This window comes from Natator depressus, chromosome 1 (genome assembly GCF_965152275.1).
Source record: "Natator depressus isolate rNatDep1 chromosome 1, rNatDep2.hap1, whole genome shotgun sequence".
Classification (NCBI taxonomy): domain Eukaryota; kingdom Metazoa; phylum Chordata; order Testudines; family Cheloniidae; genus Natator; species Natator depressus.
The window spans coordinates 20,615,442-20,636,931 of NC_134234.1; the positions used below are offsets into that span (position 1 = coordinate 20,615,442).

A 21,490-nucleotide genomic window follows, 5' to 3' on the forward strand; every position below is an offset into this window, starting at 1 on the left:
GGGTTGCTGTGGATTGTCCATCATTGGCAGTTTTTAAATCAAGATTGGATGGGTTTTTTTAAAGACACGCTGAAGGAATTATTTTGGGGAAGCGCTATGGCCCATGCTACACAGAAGGTCAGTCTAGCCTTAGAATCTATGATCTATGAATTCATAGAGATCTCTGTACCACAGGAAATGCAATCAATTATTCTGCTGCCCTAGCTGATGGAGGACTGGACTCTCCACCCACTCCATATACAAAGCTCCAATTGATTGCACTGGGAATCCAATGCTTGGAGTGGCAGCAAAATCAACTCTTACGTTACCTGGGACAAAAGAACAACTGATCATGTCTCTTGTTGTACAAAGGTCTCTCCAGTTCAACTCCAGTTGTTTTCCATAGAGTAAGGAATGTGACAACTGGACTTGTGAGGCAGGGATGGGGAGGGCAAACAAGAGGAAAGGGGGGATCGAGAAAGAGGAGGAAGTAAAGAAAAAAGAACTACAGATGTTTATACCCTTCTCTGAAGCATCTGGTATTGACTGATGTCAGAGACAGGGCACTGGACTAGATTGGCCATTTAGCTGATTCACTATGTCAAATTTCTCAGTTCCTAGGAGTGAGTGGTGGCAAAAGCTTTAGGAACATTCATTGGAAGAAAACATTTTGTCATCACAGCTTTCCATTTCCCCAACACTGTTGTGTAACTCTGTGAAAGCCACTTTCCAAGCAATCCTCTCACATTCTTGTACAAAGGTTTCTGTGAGCAAATCGACAGTCAGCTGCTATCTTGACAGTAGCAACGTCAAGAGGCTTCAACTTACGTTTCGTGGTAGTATTATATCTTGGTATAGTTAAATAGAGGGACCCAAGCAACAATAAAATAATAATAGCTTTTCAATTATTGGTTTCCAGGCCTGTAGACCTACACAAAGCCACATTGATTTCTGGCCATATCTGCCTCTGCTACCAGTAGCAGCAAGCCAAAGCTCGGAAAGCAGCAGAACTGGCTGCCGATTTTACAGTTTAGCCCCTTGGGTTTAGCTCTAGTGCTGCCAGCTATTTGCTTGCTGCTGGAGTGGGAGGAAAAGAGTGAGTTTTAAGATTTCCAGAGGCTTGTTTTTAAAACCAATCACAGAGAAAAAGTGCTGAGACTTTAAGGTGAAACTTGCCCAGAAACCATAACTTGTGTTACATACAGTATCATGCAAACTTCCCCTTTACCTCGGTTACAGAAATCCTGCTCCTCCTTTTCCCCAGTATCATTGCACAGAAAAGTGCCCAACACTTGTAATTGTTTAATTTTCTGCAAGGCAAGCAGGGACTTGCCCAACCCCCATTTCTATTTTAAGGATTTAGCTGTATGGGTCACAGAAGAAAACAAAAGCAGGAGGTTGAGAGGTTTGCTGAGCAACATATGGTCTCATTCCCCCGTCTTTTTAAGTCATCATTAAATGGCCTTTATAACGCTTGCAAAGCCTAATTTTTAAAGGGAGTGTGATGGAAGGTGCTGCATTGACAACCCCAGACATTGAATTTCTCTATCCAGATAGCAGTTTCCAGCAGCTTTAAAAGCTTCCCAGCCCTCTGCAGGGTTCAGGGTAGAAGAGGGACAGGATGCAGCAAGAGGGTACTTCAGTCTCTGTGACCCATTCAGGCCTGATCCAGATCCCATCAAAATCATGCCCATCTATAGTCTCCTCGTTTTTCTCTCAGCTAGATCTGCCAACAAGGGGGCTAGTTTTGCAGGACATCACCCTTTGCAGGTACACTTACAGCACTAGGACTTATGCTGGGGATGTTGATATCACAACAAAGTGCTTTAGCTGATCTGCGTTGTGGGCGTGCACCTCAGTTCATAGCTACAGATTCCAAGCTATTTTAGAGACAGCTACTCGTTCAAATGGATTTACACACACGAACCAAAAACTTCCCCAATATGCATAGAAGCATTTTCCCCATTAAGAGAAGAAACATCCTACCTGAGTGAAGCGTCGGACTAAGCAGGTTTTCCCCACGCCAGCGTTGCCAATTAAAACAATTTTGAACAGAAAATCATAATCTTCCATACTCATTTACACAGCTGCAAGGGAAAGAGAAATATAAATAAGCCAAAGGGGAAGCATCAGCTGAGGTTCAACCAGCTGGTAAGAGTGTTAGCTCTGCATTGTCGCTTTACTCTCAGGAGCCCGGCATGTGATATTTCTGCAGGGCACCACTAACAAATCAATGCGTTTTTCAGATTCCTTTGCAACAGGGAAACCAGTACTCACCTTTGGGATCAGTTTAGTTACTGCTGAACTTTACTCCTCCAAATACTCAGGACAAAGGTCATTACAGAGTTTGCACTGCTTATAAGATAAGGGAATTGCACTTACAAAGGTGAGAGAACTCCTACCTTCCTGACACAGAGGCCTTTTGCATGCCCACAAACCTGACCACAAGCCGGCAGAGCCAATTCAACCTTTGCCATCCTGCCTGGCAAAAAAAAAAAAAAAATCTGTTGTAAAAAGATGACTGAGTGTGGACTTTAACTCCATTCAATGAGGTCCTCAGTGTTCAGGCTGCCAACTGGACTGAATTACAAATGCTGGTTTACGAGTCTGCCTTGCTCAGTTTCCATAAGGAGCCTTATATGTACTACGTCATAAGCCTTGGAGAAACAGGTCCTAGGTTTCATTAAACATTTTGCTCCCAATGCATCTGGTTTGGACTAAGCCACTAATTTTCTCTTTCTAAAGAGAACATGTTAATGTTCATATTCTGATAACTGGGCCCCACTGTGCTAGGCGCTGTGCAGACCAATGGCACAGGAGGTGTCCCTGCCCCATGGAGTGCATTATCTGCGTCTGGCAGGATGTAACAAGTGGATGAAATGGAAAAAAAACTGGGAGAATGTGGCGGCGGGGGGGGGAGGGGGGGGAGAATTAGTAAATAGGAAAATGACCTCACAATAAAATGAACACGGTTTGGCATAAAGTCAAAATCTTAGCTCATAACCTGCCTAAGTAATTCCAGAAGGTAGCAACTTGGTGGCACTATGGCTGGGGAAACATTTTAAAAGAGGGTTTTAAAAACAGGATAGGACGGAAGGCTTCTTATGTTTGTCAGGGAGTTTCCCCAGGCACAGGGGACAGTGGGAATCAGCAGAGAAGCCAACAATCAAGACGGCCCTCACTGGCAAGGGGAAGGCAACGCTGATAGCCTAATAAGCTAGTAGAGCAGACACTGCATTGGCCAAATAGGGAGAGGCCTTATAAGCATCCTTAAATGGTATCTGGTGGGAGGAGGAACCAGTGGAGGGATGCAAACAGGAGGGTGATGTGGCCAGAGTAATGAGACAGGAAGAGGATTCTTGCCCCTACTTTTTCAGTGGACAACATGGTCGGCATCAAGGCAGCAGAAGAGGACATTACAGCAATCAAGGCATGAGATGAAGGTCTGAACAAGAATCTTGGGAATCTGGACAGGTGGAAGAGCTTGACTATTAGAAACATTATGCAGGTAGAAATAGAAACGCTTGTATATGGCCAGAGGAGGGGCTGAGTCAAAAAACAAATGCAGTATGGGGTGCAGGGCAGCGTGGCCTAGCAGCCAGAGTTCAATGGGGGGGCGGGGCGCACCCACCAAGGGGTGTGGTGGCCCCGGTAGGGGGGCCCGGGCCCACCCGACTTCATCAGGCCCCGACTCAGGGCCCTAACAATGGCAGAGCAATTTGCCACTCATTAGTGGTGCAGGGTATCCCACCAAAACACGCTGAGGTTTCCCAGGTGGGAGGTACCATTCCGTCACCCTCCCTGGGTCACTTCCTATCAGTATCCACGTTGATGTCTCCCACGAGGCTTCGGATTCTCCATGGTCAGTTGTGCCAGTCACAGGGGTCTGGTCACAGGCAGGCCCAGGGAGGCTCTGGTTCCCAGCACAGTCAGGGGCTGTGGCTGGTCCTCCGCAGGAGCTTCCCAGACAGGTCCTTCCCCTGCAGCCTCCAGCCCAGAATGAGCTGGGCTCCCTCCCTTTATACTGCTAGAGCATTTGGAGCAGGCCCAGTCCTGCCTGGGAAGCGGGACTTCCGCTGTCAATAGTATGGGCTTAACCCTGTCTGGCCTAGTGCAGGGTAAGCAGACCCTGTCACAAACAGCAACAAAACCAAGAAAAACTGACATCCCTCTTAAAATTAAATGAGTGACACCACTGTTAAAATGTTTCATGCTTCACGACTTGCCAAAGGTAGAAAACTTTGGTCAACCAACGCAAGTTCTTTTCGGACCAGTAAAAACTTCCTTAGCACTGGTTCTGGACCAGAGATCCCTGTGGTCCTTCAAAACCTGGGATATACTTTCACCCAGGCCCATCTGACTCCCATTGCCAGTTCCCTGAACCCATCCAACATTCAAACTTAACATCTCAGGAAACTTAAACTTGTTTGTAGCTTTCTCGTGTTTACATTTATGAATGCTCAACAGCTCAGAAATACCCTAGAGTTATGTCTGATCCTCTTTGTTAGACTCCAGGACTAATCGTATGAGATAATGACCCAAAACTGAAACAAGACGACAAGCCAGTTGCCAAAGCCATAAACAAACAAAACAAAGAAATTAAATACCAGAACTAAAACTAAACATAAAGGGTGTGAATAAGCAAGGATGGAACAAGCAAGAAATACAGAAAAAATAAAATGGGTTGAGCAAAACGTGAGGAGTTAAAAATCTTGGCCTTCTCCCAGTTTATCAAACCATTTCTCTCTTCATTCATTTCCCACTTATAAAACTCAGAAGGGCACCTCTAGGTTTCCCAGTGTGTCCTGAATTCAGCTTGACTAACTTTTAGGCCCTAGGTGGAATTTTCTAAAGTGCCTCAATGAGTTAGGAGCACAAGTTTTATTAAGAAAACAAGTCAATGGGATTTGTACTCTTAACTCACTTAGGCCTGGTCTATACATAGTTTTGTACCGTATAACTATGTTGGTTACGAGTATGATTTACCAGAATAGTTATACTCGTACAACCCCTAGTGTGGACACAGTTATACTGAGGTAAAATACTGGTATAGCTTAATCCTGTTCCCTTACAGGTGTAAGCAATACCAGTCGAAGCAACTTTATAGCAGAATAGCTGCAGCCACACTAGGGAAGTTGTACCATTTTCACGATACTGAACTAGTTAAAGTAGTACAGCAGCTTTTGTGCCTAGGCAAGGCCTTAAGTAATCCCAACCCCCACAACCTTCAATGAGCTCTGAATGCAGACCTCTGCACCAAATCTCACTGAAGTCAGTGGGGTCCCCATGGTGTGGGGTTTCACCTGCACAGAGCTCCTTGAAGGACTGGGGCCTTCGATTATGAACTCTTGGTATTATATATAAACACAGTGCACAGATCCTAAAACTGTCAGCACTGGACTAATCAAAAAGTTACATTACTCTTATAAAGTTTTCTTGCTTCTGCAACTTTTAGCCAAGGGACTTTTTCGGATGACTCAGTCGCATATTAATAAACTTTTCTTTCCTCTTTCTCTCTTAACCGAGCAAGTGTATTTTAACCACTATAATTGCTGTTCTCACTGGCCAGGGAATAGTGGATCTCAAAGGAACTTTGACACGGCACTTAGTAACTAAAAAAATACTGATTCAGAGTAACATAACTCCTCATTATTCACTTGTGATCTGCTAAGCATTATTACTTAAAATTAATAAGTAGGAGTTGGATCACACTCACCCATAGTGAAATCCAGAAGAGGCACAAAGGGAAGAAAAAAGCCCCACAAATCAGAGAGAGAGAGAGAGAGACTTTATTTCTTCCCAGAGAAGCACATTTGGACCCTTGGGTTATCTACAGATAGCCAGAGCCATGAAGCTGGGAGCAGAGGTACCACTTGGACATGATCCAATCACTTTTGGACCTAGCCAGACATGAGTGGCACTAGGACCCCATGCACCAAGTCTCAACACCACTCACTGAAATTTGGAGTGTGTGTGTGTAGGGGCTCATGGACCAAGGGGGTCAGGCTGCTGGTTGGGTGTAGGGGAATGCCTAGGGGGGAAAGAGGGCGGGGGAAATCTATGGGCCTCCTTGCTTTAAGTCCCAGTGCATGCATCTCTTCCCAACACCCTCCATGCACCCTCTCCAAACCAGATCCTCCACTTTCCAAAGAAATATTTTAAAGGGGGTACCCCAGCACAATGGGGCCACAGGCAGCTCTATCATCTCCAAAACATATTAGTGGGATAGCATGGTGTGCTTGCCCCCCAGACTGCTCCCTTCTGACAGAGACCTACTGCCCACCTCCTGTGGGAAGTTCTGTGCTTGGTACTGTTGCCAGGAACCTCAGTGGGACTTATTCATGGGAGTAAAGTCAGCAGAATCTCCTCTTCCCCCCCCCCTGCATAGTCTGCATGAGGCACAGCAGAGTTTGTGGATGATTAAGATATTTTTCTGGGTTAGTATTTTGTTCGGCATGTGCTATGGGCAAAGAATTTATCTGCAGTATGTAAGTGCCCTGGGATTTATTCCCCAGGGGATTTAATTTCCAGTTTTATTTAGTTTCTTTCCAAGTGAGTTTTATTCTCCCTGAATCTGACTCACTTCACATACTAGTTCTCCCAAGCTGAGTCTGGTTTCCCACTCTAGTAGTTTTCCATTGTGCTTCCTACAGCCTGGATAGTTTCTTTTATCTGCTCTTCGCATCCAAACAGACACATGGAAGAGCAGTGCAGACAGAAGATTCCTCCTCATCTTTGACATCCTGACGACTGAACATACAATGTGCAGTCACTCAGGGTAACAGAACAAGCACCGTAAGTTCAGGGTAACAATTCAAAAGCCAGCTGGGAAATGTTAATTGCTTTGGGCAATTGAGTTCTCGTTTTAAAAGGAGTGACGTTGCAAGCATGACATGCCCTCACACTCACATATTTGCCCCATGGGCTTTTCACATTATCTTCCTATCCTAGAGTTTTATGGTAACACCAATTTTTGATCTTTGTAGTACCTGAGCACCTCCCATGCAAAATAGATAAGCAAGGGTAGGGTCCCAAATAGACGTCATGGAGCCTCTGGCTCTTCTCCCTCTCTGAGGTACAGCAACTCTGCTTGGGGCAGGGTTTATATTTGAGGCCAAATTCAGACCTGGTGTAAGCATGTACACTGGCAATGATTTGCACCCACTACTCTTCCCAAGGAAGCCTCAAGAGAATACCAAGGTTCAAAGGCCAGGCATTTCTCAGATCAGCCGGAAGAGGAGTTACCCTAAGCTACCCTTTTACACACTCTGGAGATCAGGCAATAAGCTTTTCCCCAGGAATCAAGACAAAAAGTGTCCTCAATAACAATGAACTTGTCCTCAATAACAATGTTCTCAGAGCTTTAAGACAAGACAATAAAATAGGTCTCTGTCCTAAAGAACTTCAATAGCAAAATTCCCATGGGCCTCAATCAAAAAATGTATAATATTTCAACTGCTAGAGATCTGGGTCCCAAAAACTACGCCCTGATCCTGCAGAGGGATCTGCCAACATAGAGAATAATTAAAATCCATAGGATTCAACCTAGGCTTAAGAATCAACATGCATGGATCACTCTGCTGGATCGGGGTGCCTTAGACAACATAACAACAAGAACTATAGATCCATCTCCAGGATGGGTAAAGGGATTGCAGGAGAGAGCGCTAAATGCACTGGAAAACAAAAGGAAGGGAATACTGAGCTTTTGTGACGTTACTGACATGAACTGTGACTGTACAGATCATTGTTGCAACCAAGGTCCTATAGTTGCACCAAATCTTGTACAATGGAGGTCAAGTGAGGTGTCTATGAAAAGGTTGTAATTCGCTGCTTAAGATTATGCTGTCTGTATGCGTGTATCATTTTTGTATTTGAAGTTATAAATATTGGCTATGTACTTGTATCTCAATGTGTTTGATTTTAAGTAGCATTAATGAAGCATTTGGTCAGCTTCTTGAGAAAGGATTTTTCAGATTAAGTGCCCAATCAAGAATCACTTAACTGACAGTGGACCGTGGGAGACTCCAATCCACATCTGAGGAGCTTTCCTGGGAATGTTCAAGGTAGCATGTGAGCAGTGGCTGCTCTACCTGCAAAGTGAGTCATGCATGGACATGTGACTTGCCCATGTGACTCCAAACGCCATCTTGCTCCTGTGATTTTCCACAGTAAGAACAATGGTGATCTTCCACATGGGAGAAACTATATAGATGCCCCGGGGGACGTCCCCATTTTGTCTTCAATCCTGCTTCTGACCTCTGGAGGAACTGTGCTTGAAACTGAAGCTCTGAACAAAGGACTGAACAACCCATCCAAGATGGGATGTTTATACTCTAGAGACTTGACTGGTTTAAATCAGCAGTAATCCCATCAAGCCTGAAACAAACCTGAACTAAGAACTTTGCAATTCTTGTATGTATTTGATTCCATTTAACCAATTTTCACTGTTGTCTATATTTCTCTTTTTATTAATAAACCTTTAGATTTTAGATTCTAAATAATTGGCAACAGCGTAATTTGTGGGTAAGATCTGACTTGTATATTGACCTGGATCTGGGGCTTAGTCCTTTGGGATCAGGAGAACCTTTTTTCTTTTACTGAGGTATTGGTTTTCATAACCATTCATCCCCATAAGGAGTGGTGCTGGTGGTGATACTGGGAAACTGGAGTGTCTGAAGGAATTGCTTGTATGACTTCTGGTTAGCCAGTGGGGTAAAACCGCAGTCCTCTCTGTTTGGCTGGTTTGGTGTGTCCTAGTAGTGAAAGACTGCCCTGCTCTAAGCAATTTGTCCTGAATTGATACTCTCAGTAGTGTCCTGCCAAAGGCCGCTTTGTCACAGCTTTGAGGAGGGCTGTTCCTTGTGGGCCCAGCCAATCATACTAGCTGTTTTATTTTATTTAGTGCCTTTTTGTAACATTGGCTTTTAGATGATTAGGTGCTGGAGTAGAGTAGATGGCACAGCTGTAGCACAGAGATAGTGAATTATGAAGGGAGATCTGAAAGAGGGTGGTGATGGTGCACAGCCTACAAGAGGAGGGAGGCACTGCCAGGCAAACGGCAGGAAAAAGATAAATATCACTCTTCAGAGTCCGTTAAATAGTATTAAGAGGTCCTATTGACAGAAATGTCATGGGTAAGTAATTTTATTAAACATCCCCCACCACTGACAAAGGGCTGAACAATACAGCACAGCTAAACAGATAGACAATATAAATTAAAAGGTTATAGACGCACATTTACATTATATCTGTCCAATATTAGAATCACAGAACCATAGGATCAGAAGGGACTTCAAGGGTTTATAATAATACACTGTAGACTATATGTATTGACTACAGAAAACCTCACTAATTGGGAGGACAAAATTTGACCTTCTAGTTGGAACACAATCACAATCTAGTCACAGAATGTTTAAGTATCTGTATCAAAAAACAACAGCAATCACTCCTACATGGAGCCCAGCTTCAACAGGACTATGCATGTGAACAAAGTTAAGTGTGTGCGGAAGCGTTTGACATGCAGAGAAATGGGTGCTGATACGGCAATGCACACCCTCCTCTTGATACACACACACTTTTTCTTCTATTATAGCAGTCAAATGCTGTGTTGGCAGTTCCATTAGAACCCCCACTACATTTAGGAAGATGTAATTCAATCAACACTAGTTCCAGGCAGCAACTTGGAGTCTCAAATCTCCGCTCTGGAGCACAGATGTTTTGCTTTACAACTTATTAAACCTTTTTAAGGAGAACTGCCAACTTTTTCAAAACCCTATATATAAAAAAAAAAACATTATAAAAGCAATACAGTGAGGGATGGAGGGGAAGAATCTAACTTCTACCTGAAAATTTTTCTCCATTATTATAACAAATAAAACCTAATATCATTATCAGAAAGATTAGAACAAACATTTTCTTGTTTCCCTGCACCAGTTTCTTTAACTTATGTATTTGATAGCACTTGTATATAGGTTTCAGAGTAACAGCCGTGTTAGTCTGTATTCGCAAAAAGAAAAGGAGTACTTGTGGCACCTTAGAGACTAACCAATTTATTTGAGCATAAGCTTTCGTGAGCTACAGCTCACTTCATCGGATATATAAAATAAAACGCATTTATTTATATTTATGGGAGACAGTGTGGTGTCTGTAGGGGACAGAGTACTGGAGAAGGACTCGGGAGACCTAGCTTCCATTCCTAGCTCTGCCACTGACCTGCTGAGTGACCATGGGTAAGTCACTTCCTCTCTCTATGCCTCAGTTAACCCCATTTTACAGATGGGGGCGATACTAACCTCCCGCGTAAAGCATTTTGAGATCTACTGAGGGAAAGCACTATTATTACTATTCCTGTTATTACTGTTATGCACAGTGCCGTGTGCAATGGGCCCCTGATCCATGACAGAAGCCTCTACGTTCTAGCATCTATATAATAAAATTCCAGGACTGTCACCTTCTGTGTGTCACTCTGAAACCTAAAATATCTGTTGAGTCAGTGTGAAGCGATCAAAACAGTTACCAGCATGGTTCAGAGCTCTTTTTGTTTAGAATATCACCAGGTTCAACCATCACTGGGATTTACTGTCTGTTACCATCCAATTTTTACATTCTCAGCCATTTTGACTTTACAAATTACACCTGTGCAACATTACTGGCTTTCAGCTAGAGTACAGCATGTATTTATGCCATGCCAAGAGTCCCATTGCGATATCAGAGGTAACTCGACCGATCACCACCCTTAGGCAACAGCTAATTCGCATGCAACGATTTCACTGGTTATATGAGGGAGACTGCACAGATGGTGGGTTACTTGGTCCAACTGCTACAACTGTCTGACAACATGAGCTTTCAGCTACTAGTAATACAAGTAAACTACTATTGTTCAGTGTGGCAGAATGCAAAGTGGTCAGGAGTCAGCACTTCCAGAAGTCTTGAACCAGCAATAACTGTTATTTATGTAACCCTACACAGTGTGACTCTGTCCCCCTCTAGTGGCTAGACCATATACAAGGTCATAAGTCAGTAAGGCCTTTGAGTTATCAGAGCTGGCTTTTAGCTCAGGGAGAACAGGATCATGCTTTTGGATCCAGGGTTCAGTCCCTACTCCGGATATGATGCCCCTGGTTAGATGGTCACAAATGTGGGAATTTTAGTGAAACTTTTCAGATTACCCAACTCATGTACAGTACACAATCAAAAATACAGTCACAAGGCTGTACGCTGTACAGCAATTCTACAGGAATAGCAAAGGGTTAAGAAACCAACCCATATGTCAGAAGGACAGACCTTAAAATTGTGGAAAAACTGTGTTGCCAAACGCCAGCCAAAAATGGCTTTTAATCTACTCAAAAGCTGTTCCCTCCTCCCCAAAGGAAAAAAATTATGAGAGTTTCAAAAACTACAGCCAAAAACACTAACTGGAATGGTTTCAGAGTAGCAGCCGTGTTAGTCTGTATTCGCAAAAAGAAAAGGAGTACTTGTGGCACCTTAGAGACTAACCAATTTATCTGAGCATGAGCTAACTGGAATGTCTCTTGTGTGGAAAGCCAGCAGAATTTCATGTGGGCAGCTCTTCAACAAGTAGTAAAACTTCCCTTATAAAGCTGTAGATTTCTGAATATGGGCTATCCTGCTGCCCCACGTAAATGAGCCAGAGAAACGGCCATTGCTTACTACTGTTATCTCCTCAGTCTCTCGATTCCATTCCCCTATTGGTGTTTGGGAACTATGTCATAGGAGCTACTCAAAGTCCACTGCCTCCAAGATACACTGGACTGAGACACCCCTTTGTGCTATAGTTCTACTAGGCATGGCACAAAGGGGATGGAAAAGGATACGGGCATGCCCAAACATGAACAAAAACCTCCTTCTGCCTGAGGTTCTCGCATCTGGTCTCTTCCAAGATGGACGTTCCTTTTCTGACTACAATACTCCTTTCAACTCCAGTAGCTGCTGGGGTCTTGCTGGCTGTTTGAGGCAGCATTCACATCTTTAAAAAACAACAACAACAAAAACACTCCAGACTCTCTTCCGAGTGAAGGTGGTTTGTTCCTGCGTTGATGAGGACCATCATAGCTGACCATGGCAGACTCTCTTTGGGAGGTCTCAATTAGATAATGCACCCAGCTCAGTACAACGGGGTTTTCCGAAGATCAGCAACAGAACCTAATAGCAAGCACTAACCATAAACATTGGCATAAGGCCAAATTCAGCCCACAGAAGAAGGAGCTTATGTCAATGGAGCTTATGCCCTTGAGAAATTTGGCCCACAAGGCAATGCATGCGGAAGGTATCGGTCTTCCAGAGACAGAACATCAGATTCCTGAAGTCAGATGGACAGCATGACCACCATCTTGGTCATGACAACAGGCACTGAGCCAGGGACTTCCAGAACAAACAGCATCACCCGCTACAACTGGAGCTAAAGGACTATACTCTGTAGCAGGTATCTGTGAATTGGGCACATAGCGGGGACAGACAGACACAGACACTGAACAGTGAGTTACACAAACACCAGCCTTGGAGCAGTAGGACGGCCATGGTCTTTGCAGTTAACTTCACTGACCTTTGGTAATTCAGGGGGAAGATTTCACCATCACCGCTGCAACTCTCTGACAGCAGTTAAAATGCGGCACCACTGTGATCTTTTAGTCATAGACTAAAAATTCAGCATCAGCAAATGGATGGCCAGGTGGAGACCAGCAATCAATCAATCTGCCCTTTTTATATGGGCCGAGAGGTTAAAATTCACGGCTGCTATATTAAGGTGAGATGCCATTTGTTCAAAATGAGCAACAGGAGCAGTGGCAGAAAAACAAAACAAAAAAAACAGAACAGGTCCTGGCTGAGGCTCATCAGTTTGCTCTCAGGCCTGCTAAACCAAAGAAGTTACTTTTCACAGACTGTAGGTTGGAGCCTGCCTGACAAACATTACTGGCTAGTTTTAGCAATAACAGCAAGGAGCATGGGCGGCGAGTTCTATGGGCCCGTGGTGCCCGGGCACCAGGAATATTCCTGTCCCAAGGGCCCGGCTCCAGCAAAGTTTCCCACTCCCCCCCCGCCCACACACACACACTCCCCCTGGCCCCACCTGCCGCTCCCGGGCTATTTAAAACAGCCCTGGGGCTCCTGCCGCCACCCAGCAGTGCAGCAGGGCTGAGTGGCTTCCTGCACGCTCGTTCCACGTGGCTGCTGGCAGGTCCTTGCAGCCCGTATGAGGGGGTTGCGCCGCTGCGCGCTGCCCCCACCCCAAACGCCCCTGTGGCCAATGGGAAGCTACTGGGGTGGTACCTGGAGACAGCAACGTGAGGAGACCTCCCGGCCTGCCCCGCCTAGGAGCCGCTGCCAGAGTGGGTGCCCCAGGTAAGCATCGAACCCCCGCATCCATTTCCAGAGCCTGCACCCACACCCCCTCCGCAAACACACCCTTTGGCACCCGAACTCCCTCCCAAAGGCGGCACCCCTCACCCCCTCCTGCACCCCGCACCCCCTCTGCCCCTAACTCCCTCTTGCACTCCCACCCCTCCCCTGAACCTACTTTTCTCCCCAAACTCCCTCCCAGAGCCTGCACCCCCACTCCCTCCTGCACCCCCACCCCCTGCCCAGAGCCTGCACCCAGCACCCAAACTCGTTCCCAGAGCCTGCACTCCAGACCCCCTCCTCCACCCAAACTCCCTCCCAGAGCCCGACCTCTCGCCCCTTCTGCAGCCAAATTCCCTTCCAGAGCCTGCACCCCAGATGCCATCCCCACCAAACTCCCTCCCAGAGTCTGACCCCTCACACCTTCTGCACCCAAACTCCCTCCCAGAGCCTACATCCCCACCCCCTTGTGCACCCCAATCACCTGAACCCCAGACCCCCTCCCCCACCCAAACTCCCTCCCAGAGCCTTAGGCTGGTGCGTGTATGGAGTTTGCGGGGGGGAGGGGAGGGGGGGAGTTTCTGGGCACCACCAAAATTTCTACAAACCTGCGGCCCCTGGTAAGGAGGAGAGTGAACAGGCAAGGTAAAAGGAGGCATCCCTGCCTTAAAACACCTTTCTGGACGTTGTAACTGATTCTTCCAGACGACATCTTATCTCCTTATTTGATCTTGCTAACAACAAGGTGTCTAGACAGCTGCACCTCCTGAAGAGTAGCCAGAATACCTCTTATTCACTGACACCAAATGCAGCCTGATTTCCTGCATCTTTAGTTCTCCAAAGAGAAATAGACATTGGCTTTAATAGAGTTCCTAGGTTGCCCTATTTGAGGATTACATGCATGTGTGTTAAGTTTTCTTCCAGAAACAAAAATCAAAGTCGAAACTGCAAAAGCCAAGACGCTACAGCTGTAAGAACCATAGGTGCATTGTACAATAAAAAAGCCATTTTATTTTGAAATGTTCAGTCTGATTATGTGATTGGCTTCAATGAGAGCAGAACCGGACCCCTTAATTAGCAGCACTCACATACATTTTATAACATAGCCTGAAGTGCAGCAATGACTCCTTCCCAAGACAAGCCCTCTGGGAAATTCTCTCTCTGGATCAGCACAGGTGTCATTGCAAGTGCATTCTGACACAAGGAACACGGAGAATCACAGGCTCTTGCATTTGCATGTACAGAAGAAACATCTGGTGGGAACAACAGGAACGGGAAATAAGGACACAAGTCCTGCCACTGACCCCCTTCATAACCTTGGGAAAGTCCTTTAACTGCTCTGCACTTTGATAATCCATCCATGAAAGGGGGAACAACAATGGTTTTACAGCTTGGTAAAAGATAAGGATGTTTGTAGAATTCTCTGAGATTCCTAAATGGCAGACACTATGGAGATGCAAAGTATTTAATCTGCAAGGTGGGCTGGTCCAAGGTTACTACAGTGGACAGAGAACAACAGTGACTAGTTCAAGATGTACTTCACTTTTAAAAATCGGTCAAACTTGTTTCTATATTTTGTTTGTATCTGCTTTTACAGTTTGTACAAGAAGGAAAAAGCAAGCTTCATGTATGCTATTACTAGTTAAATACTATAATTCAGGTGTGCATACAACATGCCGTGTCGAGGCAGTAATGGTAGGGAAATCACTGCTTTATTCTCTTGTGTGAGGAAACAGAGATACAAGGCTATGTTTTAACACAAGAGCCTCCCTCAATGCAACTACAGGAAATTAGCCAACCATAATTATAGGCCATCTCCTTGCAACTGGGATAGGAGGGATGGCAATTTATAGCACATAGTTCATTCATCCTCTAAAAAGGTATCATAGAATATCAGGGTTGGAAGGGACCTCAGGAGGTCATCTAGTCCAACCCTCTGCTCAAAGCAGGACCAATCCCCAACTAAATCATCCCAGCCAGGGCTTTGTTCAAGCTCTGTTCTATATTTAGGTATTTTTCATAGCTAGGTTTCTCTCTCAGGGATGACAGTTCTCCTACATCACTCTGGGTTCGGAGAAGAATACAACTGACAAGGTAAAGTGCTTCCAAGATGAGAAAAGCTATTGAAGTTCTAATTCAGCCTCATAACCCCCCCCGTAAGGGAAGGAGGCATTCAAAATTCCTGCATTTAGAAATTGAAGCAGAGGCAAATGGAGTAACTGAATGATACTTGGTTGAATGGTAATTTGCTCACTTTATTATTAACGTATCCTCTCCTTTCTGCAGCCCTGTGCGTGTCTGTATCATTCACCTGTTGTGTTTTCTTATAACCTAGTCTACAAGCTCCTTTGGAGAAAGGACTGTCTTTTTACCGAGTATCTAGCACAACAGGTCTCTGATCCTTCATTAGCCCCCCCACCCCACACACTTAGTGAAATACAAATAATAAATTAAACCTAACCAATAATAGGTACTAGCACCCCAACCCATATCATCATCAGAGGCAAGGAGATTAACTGAACTGACCAAGGTCACAGAGCATCATTGTAACAGATGGGGTTTGAACTCAAGTTCCAAGAACAGTGTTGTGTTCAGACTCACATTCTGTTGACCAGATGCAAGGCTGCATCATGGGCATCCATCAAGCACTGAACTCCTTTTACGTAACATATCAAGGCTGCTCAATAATGGCAAAGAAGGGTTATTATGAAGAGATGGGTGCCAATCATTACATTCCTCTGGAAGTGGAGCAGCATATCCATCCCCTGCCCACCTTTGCAGCATCTGGGCCATGTCTATGCTGAGGAAGAGTGTCATGCTAGCAAACGTGTTAACTAAACACATTTAACTAATGCGATGTTAAACACAATTTTGCCCTTTGGGTAAATAGGGACAGTTGTATTTAAAAACATTAGAAGGCCATGGTTAACCTTAACGATTTTAAACAAATCATTGTGTTTAAATGTCCCTGCCTACATGAAGGGTAGGACTGTGTTTAACATCACACTAGTTAAAATATGCTTAGTCAAGTCTGCTAGCACAATGTTTTTCAAGAGAGGAGAGGAATTTACAGCTGGGACTTGCAGACCACACTGCGTACTGGAATCTGTTGTCAATGATGAAAAGGAGAGCAGCCTCACGCTGTGTCATAAAACGGCCTATTGGCCTCTCTTCGACTATTCTTGACAAACACGCTAAATGGTCAGATTAGTTCTCGGAATTTAGAGAGAGAGAGCGCGCGCAAGAAATAATACATTCAAAGAACTGGTTGGTGCACGTGCACCATTCTCCTCTACTGGTCGCAATATGAACTTTTGGGTGTCGTCAGCCTTTTACTGTTAACTGCAACAAGCATTCTCCATTAACTCAAGTGGGAAGGGCCTGTGTTTTTAGAGCAGGAGGACCTGAGTTCTGTCTGTGCTGTCACCATGGCATTCCAACTAGCTATTTTGTGGAGCACAGCAAGAACTATGAAGTCTTCAGTAACCATAAAAAGGTCTTCTTTTTCCTCCTCTCTTTTCTCTCTCTCTTCCCCCCACCCCCAACTCTATAGTTATGGTGAGTCACTATATGGCATGGTTACAGTTTCCAAGATCTTTTTCTGAGTGTTTTAGCACTGTTCAGTCTTTGAAAAAAAGTATGCATTGTTCGTTTTGTGATGCGCTTTTTCAAGGGGTAGAGCTGTTGGAAGCAAGTTTGATCACTGCCTTATTCTAACTAGTGACTCTTCGGGAACCAGGCACTGGTATTTGGCTGAAATCCTTGAAAGAGGGGATTACCTGGGTGCTGTTTGTGACCACTTCTGTTCAAGGACTGATAAAACTCGTATTTACACACCAAGATAATCTCCAAACTCCTCACCACTGATTTCTCCTTCAACAAGAAGCAGATTTTCTTCTACTTCTAAAATCTGCTACTAGCAGAGAGGAGACTGTATTTTATAGCTAAAGGTCTTATTTGAAAGGAAAGCCTTTATTGGCAATAAGCCAGCATTTCTTATAGAAATTGAGTTGCCAGTGAATAGAGTAGCCACTTTTTTCAAAGCTGCATCTAAGCACATATTTAGCCAGAGAACTGCAACTGTCAGTATCTCTCAAATCAGCACACGCTGTATAGTCTTCCAAAAAAAAAAAAAAAACCAAATTAAAATGAGAAGGAGTAACTGAATGATACCCAATAGACTGGGTGCAATGCAAACTGAAGAACTAGGAAATTAAACGCTGAAGCAGAGTCTTGATCCATAAGTCATATTGTATCCATATATGTTAATTTTACAAACAGTGTAAATTATGGAGTTGAGAGAAGATTCTGCTCTCAGTTATACCAGTGTAAATCCAGAGTGACTTCACTGTCTTCAGTGGGAGTAAATCCAGAGCAGGATTTGAGCCAGAGTCATACTTGACTTTGCGTTTTCTGATCTACACTACTGTGTCCCAGAATTTTATATTTAATACTTCTGTTACAGTTATTACATATCACAGTTACTGTGGGAGGCGATATCTAACGGTGCTAGTTATAAAAGATGCTAGGGCTCATTTCACAACAGCAAAAGGAAGTTAACCCAACCTCCTCATGTTCTAGTCAAATTTCAGCTCAGGTAATTATATTTGTGTTCTTTTAAATCCCCCCTTATAATTTCACTTTGCTATGGTCCTTCTTCACTGTGTCCTAACCCGCTGTGCTGTTACTCATGTAGTGCTGCTGTGTGCCGTGAAACAGCTGTCCCGCTTCAGCTCAGAGAGGGCTGCATTTCAGCGTATCTTATGGGTCAAAGTCTGGTTGCCTTTGGGCACATCAGAAGATTTGAGGGCAAAGAGGGAGCACAGGGCGGAAGCTTTCCACTCTGGGTCCAACTCGCTGCAGAAATCTTACTCTATAGACTCTCATAAGAGGAGTAGGGGAAAGATGTTCCAGGGTAGGGCCTGTGGGGCAGCGATCATTTTTATTACTTAGGACTTGTGCTGCAGTAGCACTCACAGGCCCCAATCAGGGATCAAGGCCCCCCTGCACTAGGCACTGTATGTGCGCGTGCGCGCACACACGCGCACACACACACACACGTAAGGATAATCTCTACCCCAGAGGCTGTACAATCTAAGTAACTCACATCTTCACGTTTGTGCATTTATACTCTTAGCTCAGCTATTATGCATTTCCATACACAGAGATTAATTTACACTCCTGGTAGGATTAATTTATACATACAAGTCTACTGATGGATGTTGCTGGCAGGAACACAGGGGCACAATAGCTCTGCTTTCATGGCACTGAAATTCACCCATGTTGGTGTGGTCCTCACAATGTGCCAATATTTGGCCTTATGAACTAGGGCTGAGGCTTTCTAAGCCATCAGATTTGGAAGCCCAATTCTCATTAGATAGGAGACGGAACTGGGTGTCCAAATACCCATTATGCATATTGAGGTTTTAGGGATTTTCCTGGATGAAGAGCATTACATAAATAGAACATCACAGCCTCATTTATATGGACTTTTCCCTTTACTAATTCTGCATTCTTTAGAGTAGCCTACACCAGATTGGGAAACATTTGTAAGCATTTATAGAGCTGCCTGGCTAAAATTAAATGGTTCCATCTTGTTTACTTAAACCAAACAGCAAACATTACCCAATTCATTCCTCTCCCTGAGCACGAGCACTGATGTCAGCATGAGGTGCACAACTCTGGGAACTGTTACAGTTCAGCTACGGAGCTAGAGAGGGAGCTCACACACAGCTTTACAGGTGGAAGTTGGTGGGTCAGCACCATACGGGTGGCCATTTATTTTTATGCCTTAATAACCGAGAAGTGTTTGATTTTGTTTTTAAGATTACAGCAATTTTTAAGAGGCAGGATTAATACTGGTGCTATACACAGGCTGACAGTATCAATGCTTCTTCTTGCCTTTCAGCTAAGATTGAAGGCCTGAGCCTTCTCTCGCTGAAGTCAATGGGAGCTCTACCACGGATTTCAATGGGAGCAGTCCCTACCAAGAGTACTATCTGTTAATTCTCAGATACATCTTCTGTCTTTGCTAGATCCTGCCCTGGCATGGGAATAGGCTTTATGACCCAACAAATCTTTCTATCTCTTGGCCACTAAGATTCTATAGAAACACCAGCCTATAACAGTGACACTCAGACCTCAGCAGTCCAGGAGCCAAATTAGAGATCAATATTACCCAAAAGAGCCACAGCAGTGTGAATTCATTGTTCCATTTACTATTTATATATTCTCACAGCAAAATGACTGTGCGCGTATTCTACAATTGGTTAATAATACAGTAAAAGCATCCTGATTGGTTAATAATTAAATGGCATGGTGTTTTAATATCATGTGCTGCAAAGAGCTGCAGGGAAGACACTGAAGAGCCACTTGCAGCTCTCAAACCTCAGTATGAGTATCACTGCTGTATGAGGTGGGCGGAAACCATGAACTAAAAGACTTACCTCCCATGCTGGAGTCATTATGACTCTGATTGTTAAACAATATTAATGTGATTCATTGTTATTACCATCTATTATTTGTATTGGGACAGAACTCCATTGTGCTAGGCTCTGTGCTAAGATTGTTATTTTAGTGCGATACTTTTTTGTTGTTGTTGTTGTTCTGTGGTTATTAGCTAAGATCACTTTCTTAAAAGGGATCATGAAAATATTAGCATTACCAAGTTTTCTACGGCTCCCTACAAAATACCATGTAGATAAGACAGGGATATAATTCATGCGAGAGGGGTGAAAAAACCACTGAGGTTTCCTAACTCAATCAGCAATATGAATTTTTAAAATAAAAGAATAAATCATATGAAGGACAAAGCAACCACATGGTTCTGCAGTTTCTTTGGTTGTCATGGTAAATGAAAATCCCTCGCTCTCAAATGTGTATGTTCTGGAGAGAGAGAGAGAGACAGAACAAAATACCTCTTTTCATGGACTAGAGGGGAACATTTCCTAATAACGGCTGGTGAAACCACCAGATAGTTTACAAAAAAAAACCCTGAACCTTCCATATGAAAATGTTCATATTCTCTCTGATTGACTTAAAAGAGTCTGGGAATACAGGCTATTCAGCGTGAGCAGACATTCAGGCAGTGGTAATGGAAATCATGAGCAACCTCTTGCCTGTCAAAGAAAGACTGTGCTGAATTAATCAGACGGACCTATGCTACATTAGGGCTATATCACTGGATGACCAAAGGAGCTGATGAGACGGTACCACCAAGAGAGATGGTGATGTATAAGTGTTATTTCACATTCCAATACATTGCATGAATCACTAATACACCCACATGAAGTCAGTGTATTAATGCAGTGTTCCCCATATGTTCCTGGCACCTGTCTAGGGCTTCTGGTTTTGGGGGGAGCGGGAGTTATTAATTTCATTTTTCAGGGTTTATTTTTAGTAATTTGAGTTTTATATAGATTTCCAGAAATTGGGGATTTTCAGGGCTCTCTCCTTGTATATACTGTAATGAGTAATTTAGAATACATACAGTATGCACTGCTGTAATGAGTAAATTCTTTGTAATGTTCCCTAGTGCGCTTTAACATAGTACTGTTTCAAACAGCGCTATGTTAAAGAGCACTAGGGAACCTTTAGTGTGCACAACAGGGTCTACATGGACCAGTTAATGTGCAACATATCAGCGCACTTTAGAAATCACATTCCCGCAGTCCACATTACTGCTCCGTGTAGACAAGCTCTTAGACACAAGTAATCAATTCCAATGTTTGTTGGATAGACACAGATTTCTCTCTCTTATTAAAAACACCCCCAAATCAGTATTTATCGCTTAAAAACGAAAGTCAGAAGCCCTTCACATGCCCTGCAATGGAAGCTACTCAGTGTCCTACCTCCAGGCATAGATACTACCTTCTATTTCAGTGGTGGGAAACCTGCGGCCCATGGGCCGCACGCAGCCCATCAGGGTAATCCGCTGGCGGGCATGAGACAGTTTGTTTACATTGACTGTCCGCAGGCACGGCCACCCGCAGCTCCCAGCATGTCCCTGTGGCCTGCGCCGCTTCCCGCAGCTTCTATTGGCTCAGTACGGTGAACCGCGGCCACTGGGAGTGGAGGGCGGTCAATGTAAACAAACTGTCTCGCAGCCCGACAGTGGATTACCCTGATGAGCCGCGTGTGGCCCGCAGGCCGCCCA

At 44.3% G+C, this 21,490-nt stretch overlaps 1 protein-coding gene across 2 annotated transcripts in view; it reads right to left on the reverse strand.

Annotated features, from left to right (window-relative positions):
- RAB30 (RAB30, member RAS oncogene family) overlaps window positions 1-21,490 on the reverse strand; it is a 62,173-nt gene that overhangs the window by 15,566 nt on the left and 25,117 nt on the right. For both annotated transcript variants that reach the window (XM_074955731.1, XM_074955723.1), the window contains exon 2: window positions 1,966-2,066. In XM_074955731.1, the coding sequence (XP_074811832.1) occupies window positions 1,966-2,058 (93 nt within the window). In that variant the 5' untranslated portion in view covers window positions 2,059-2,066. The remainder of the gene's footprint in view (window positions 1-1,965; window positions 2,067-21,490) is intronic.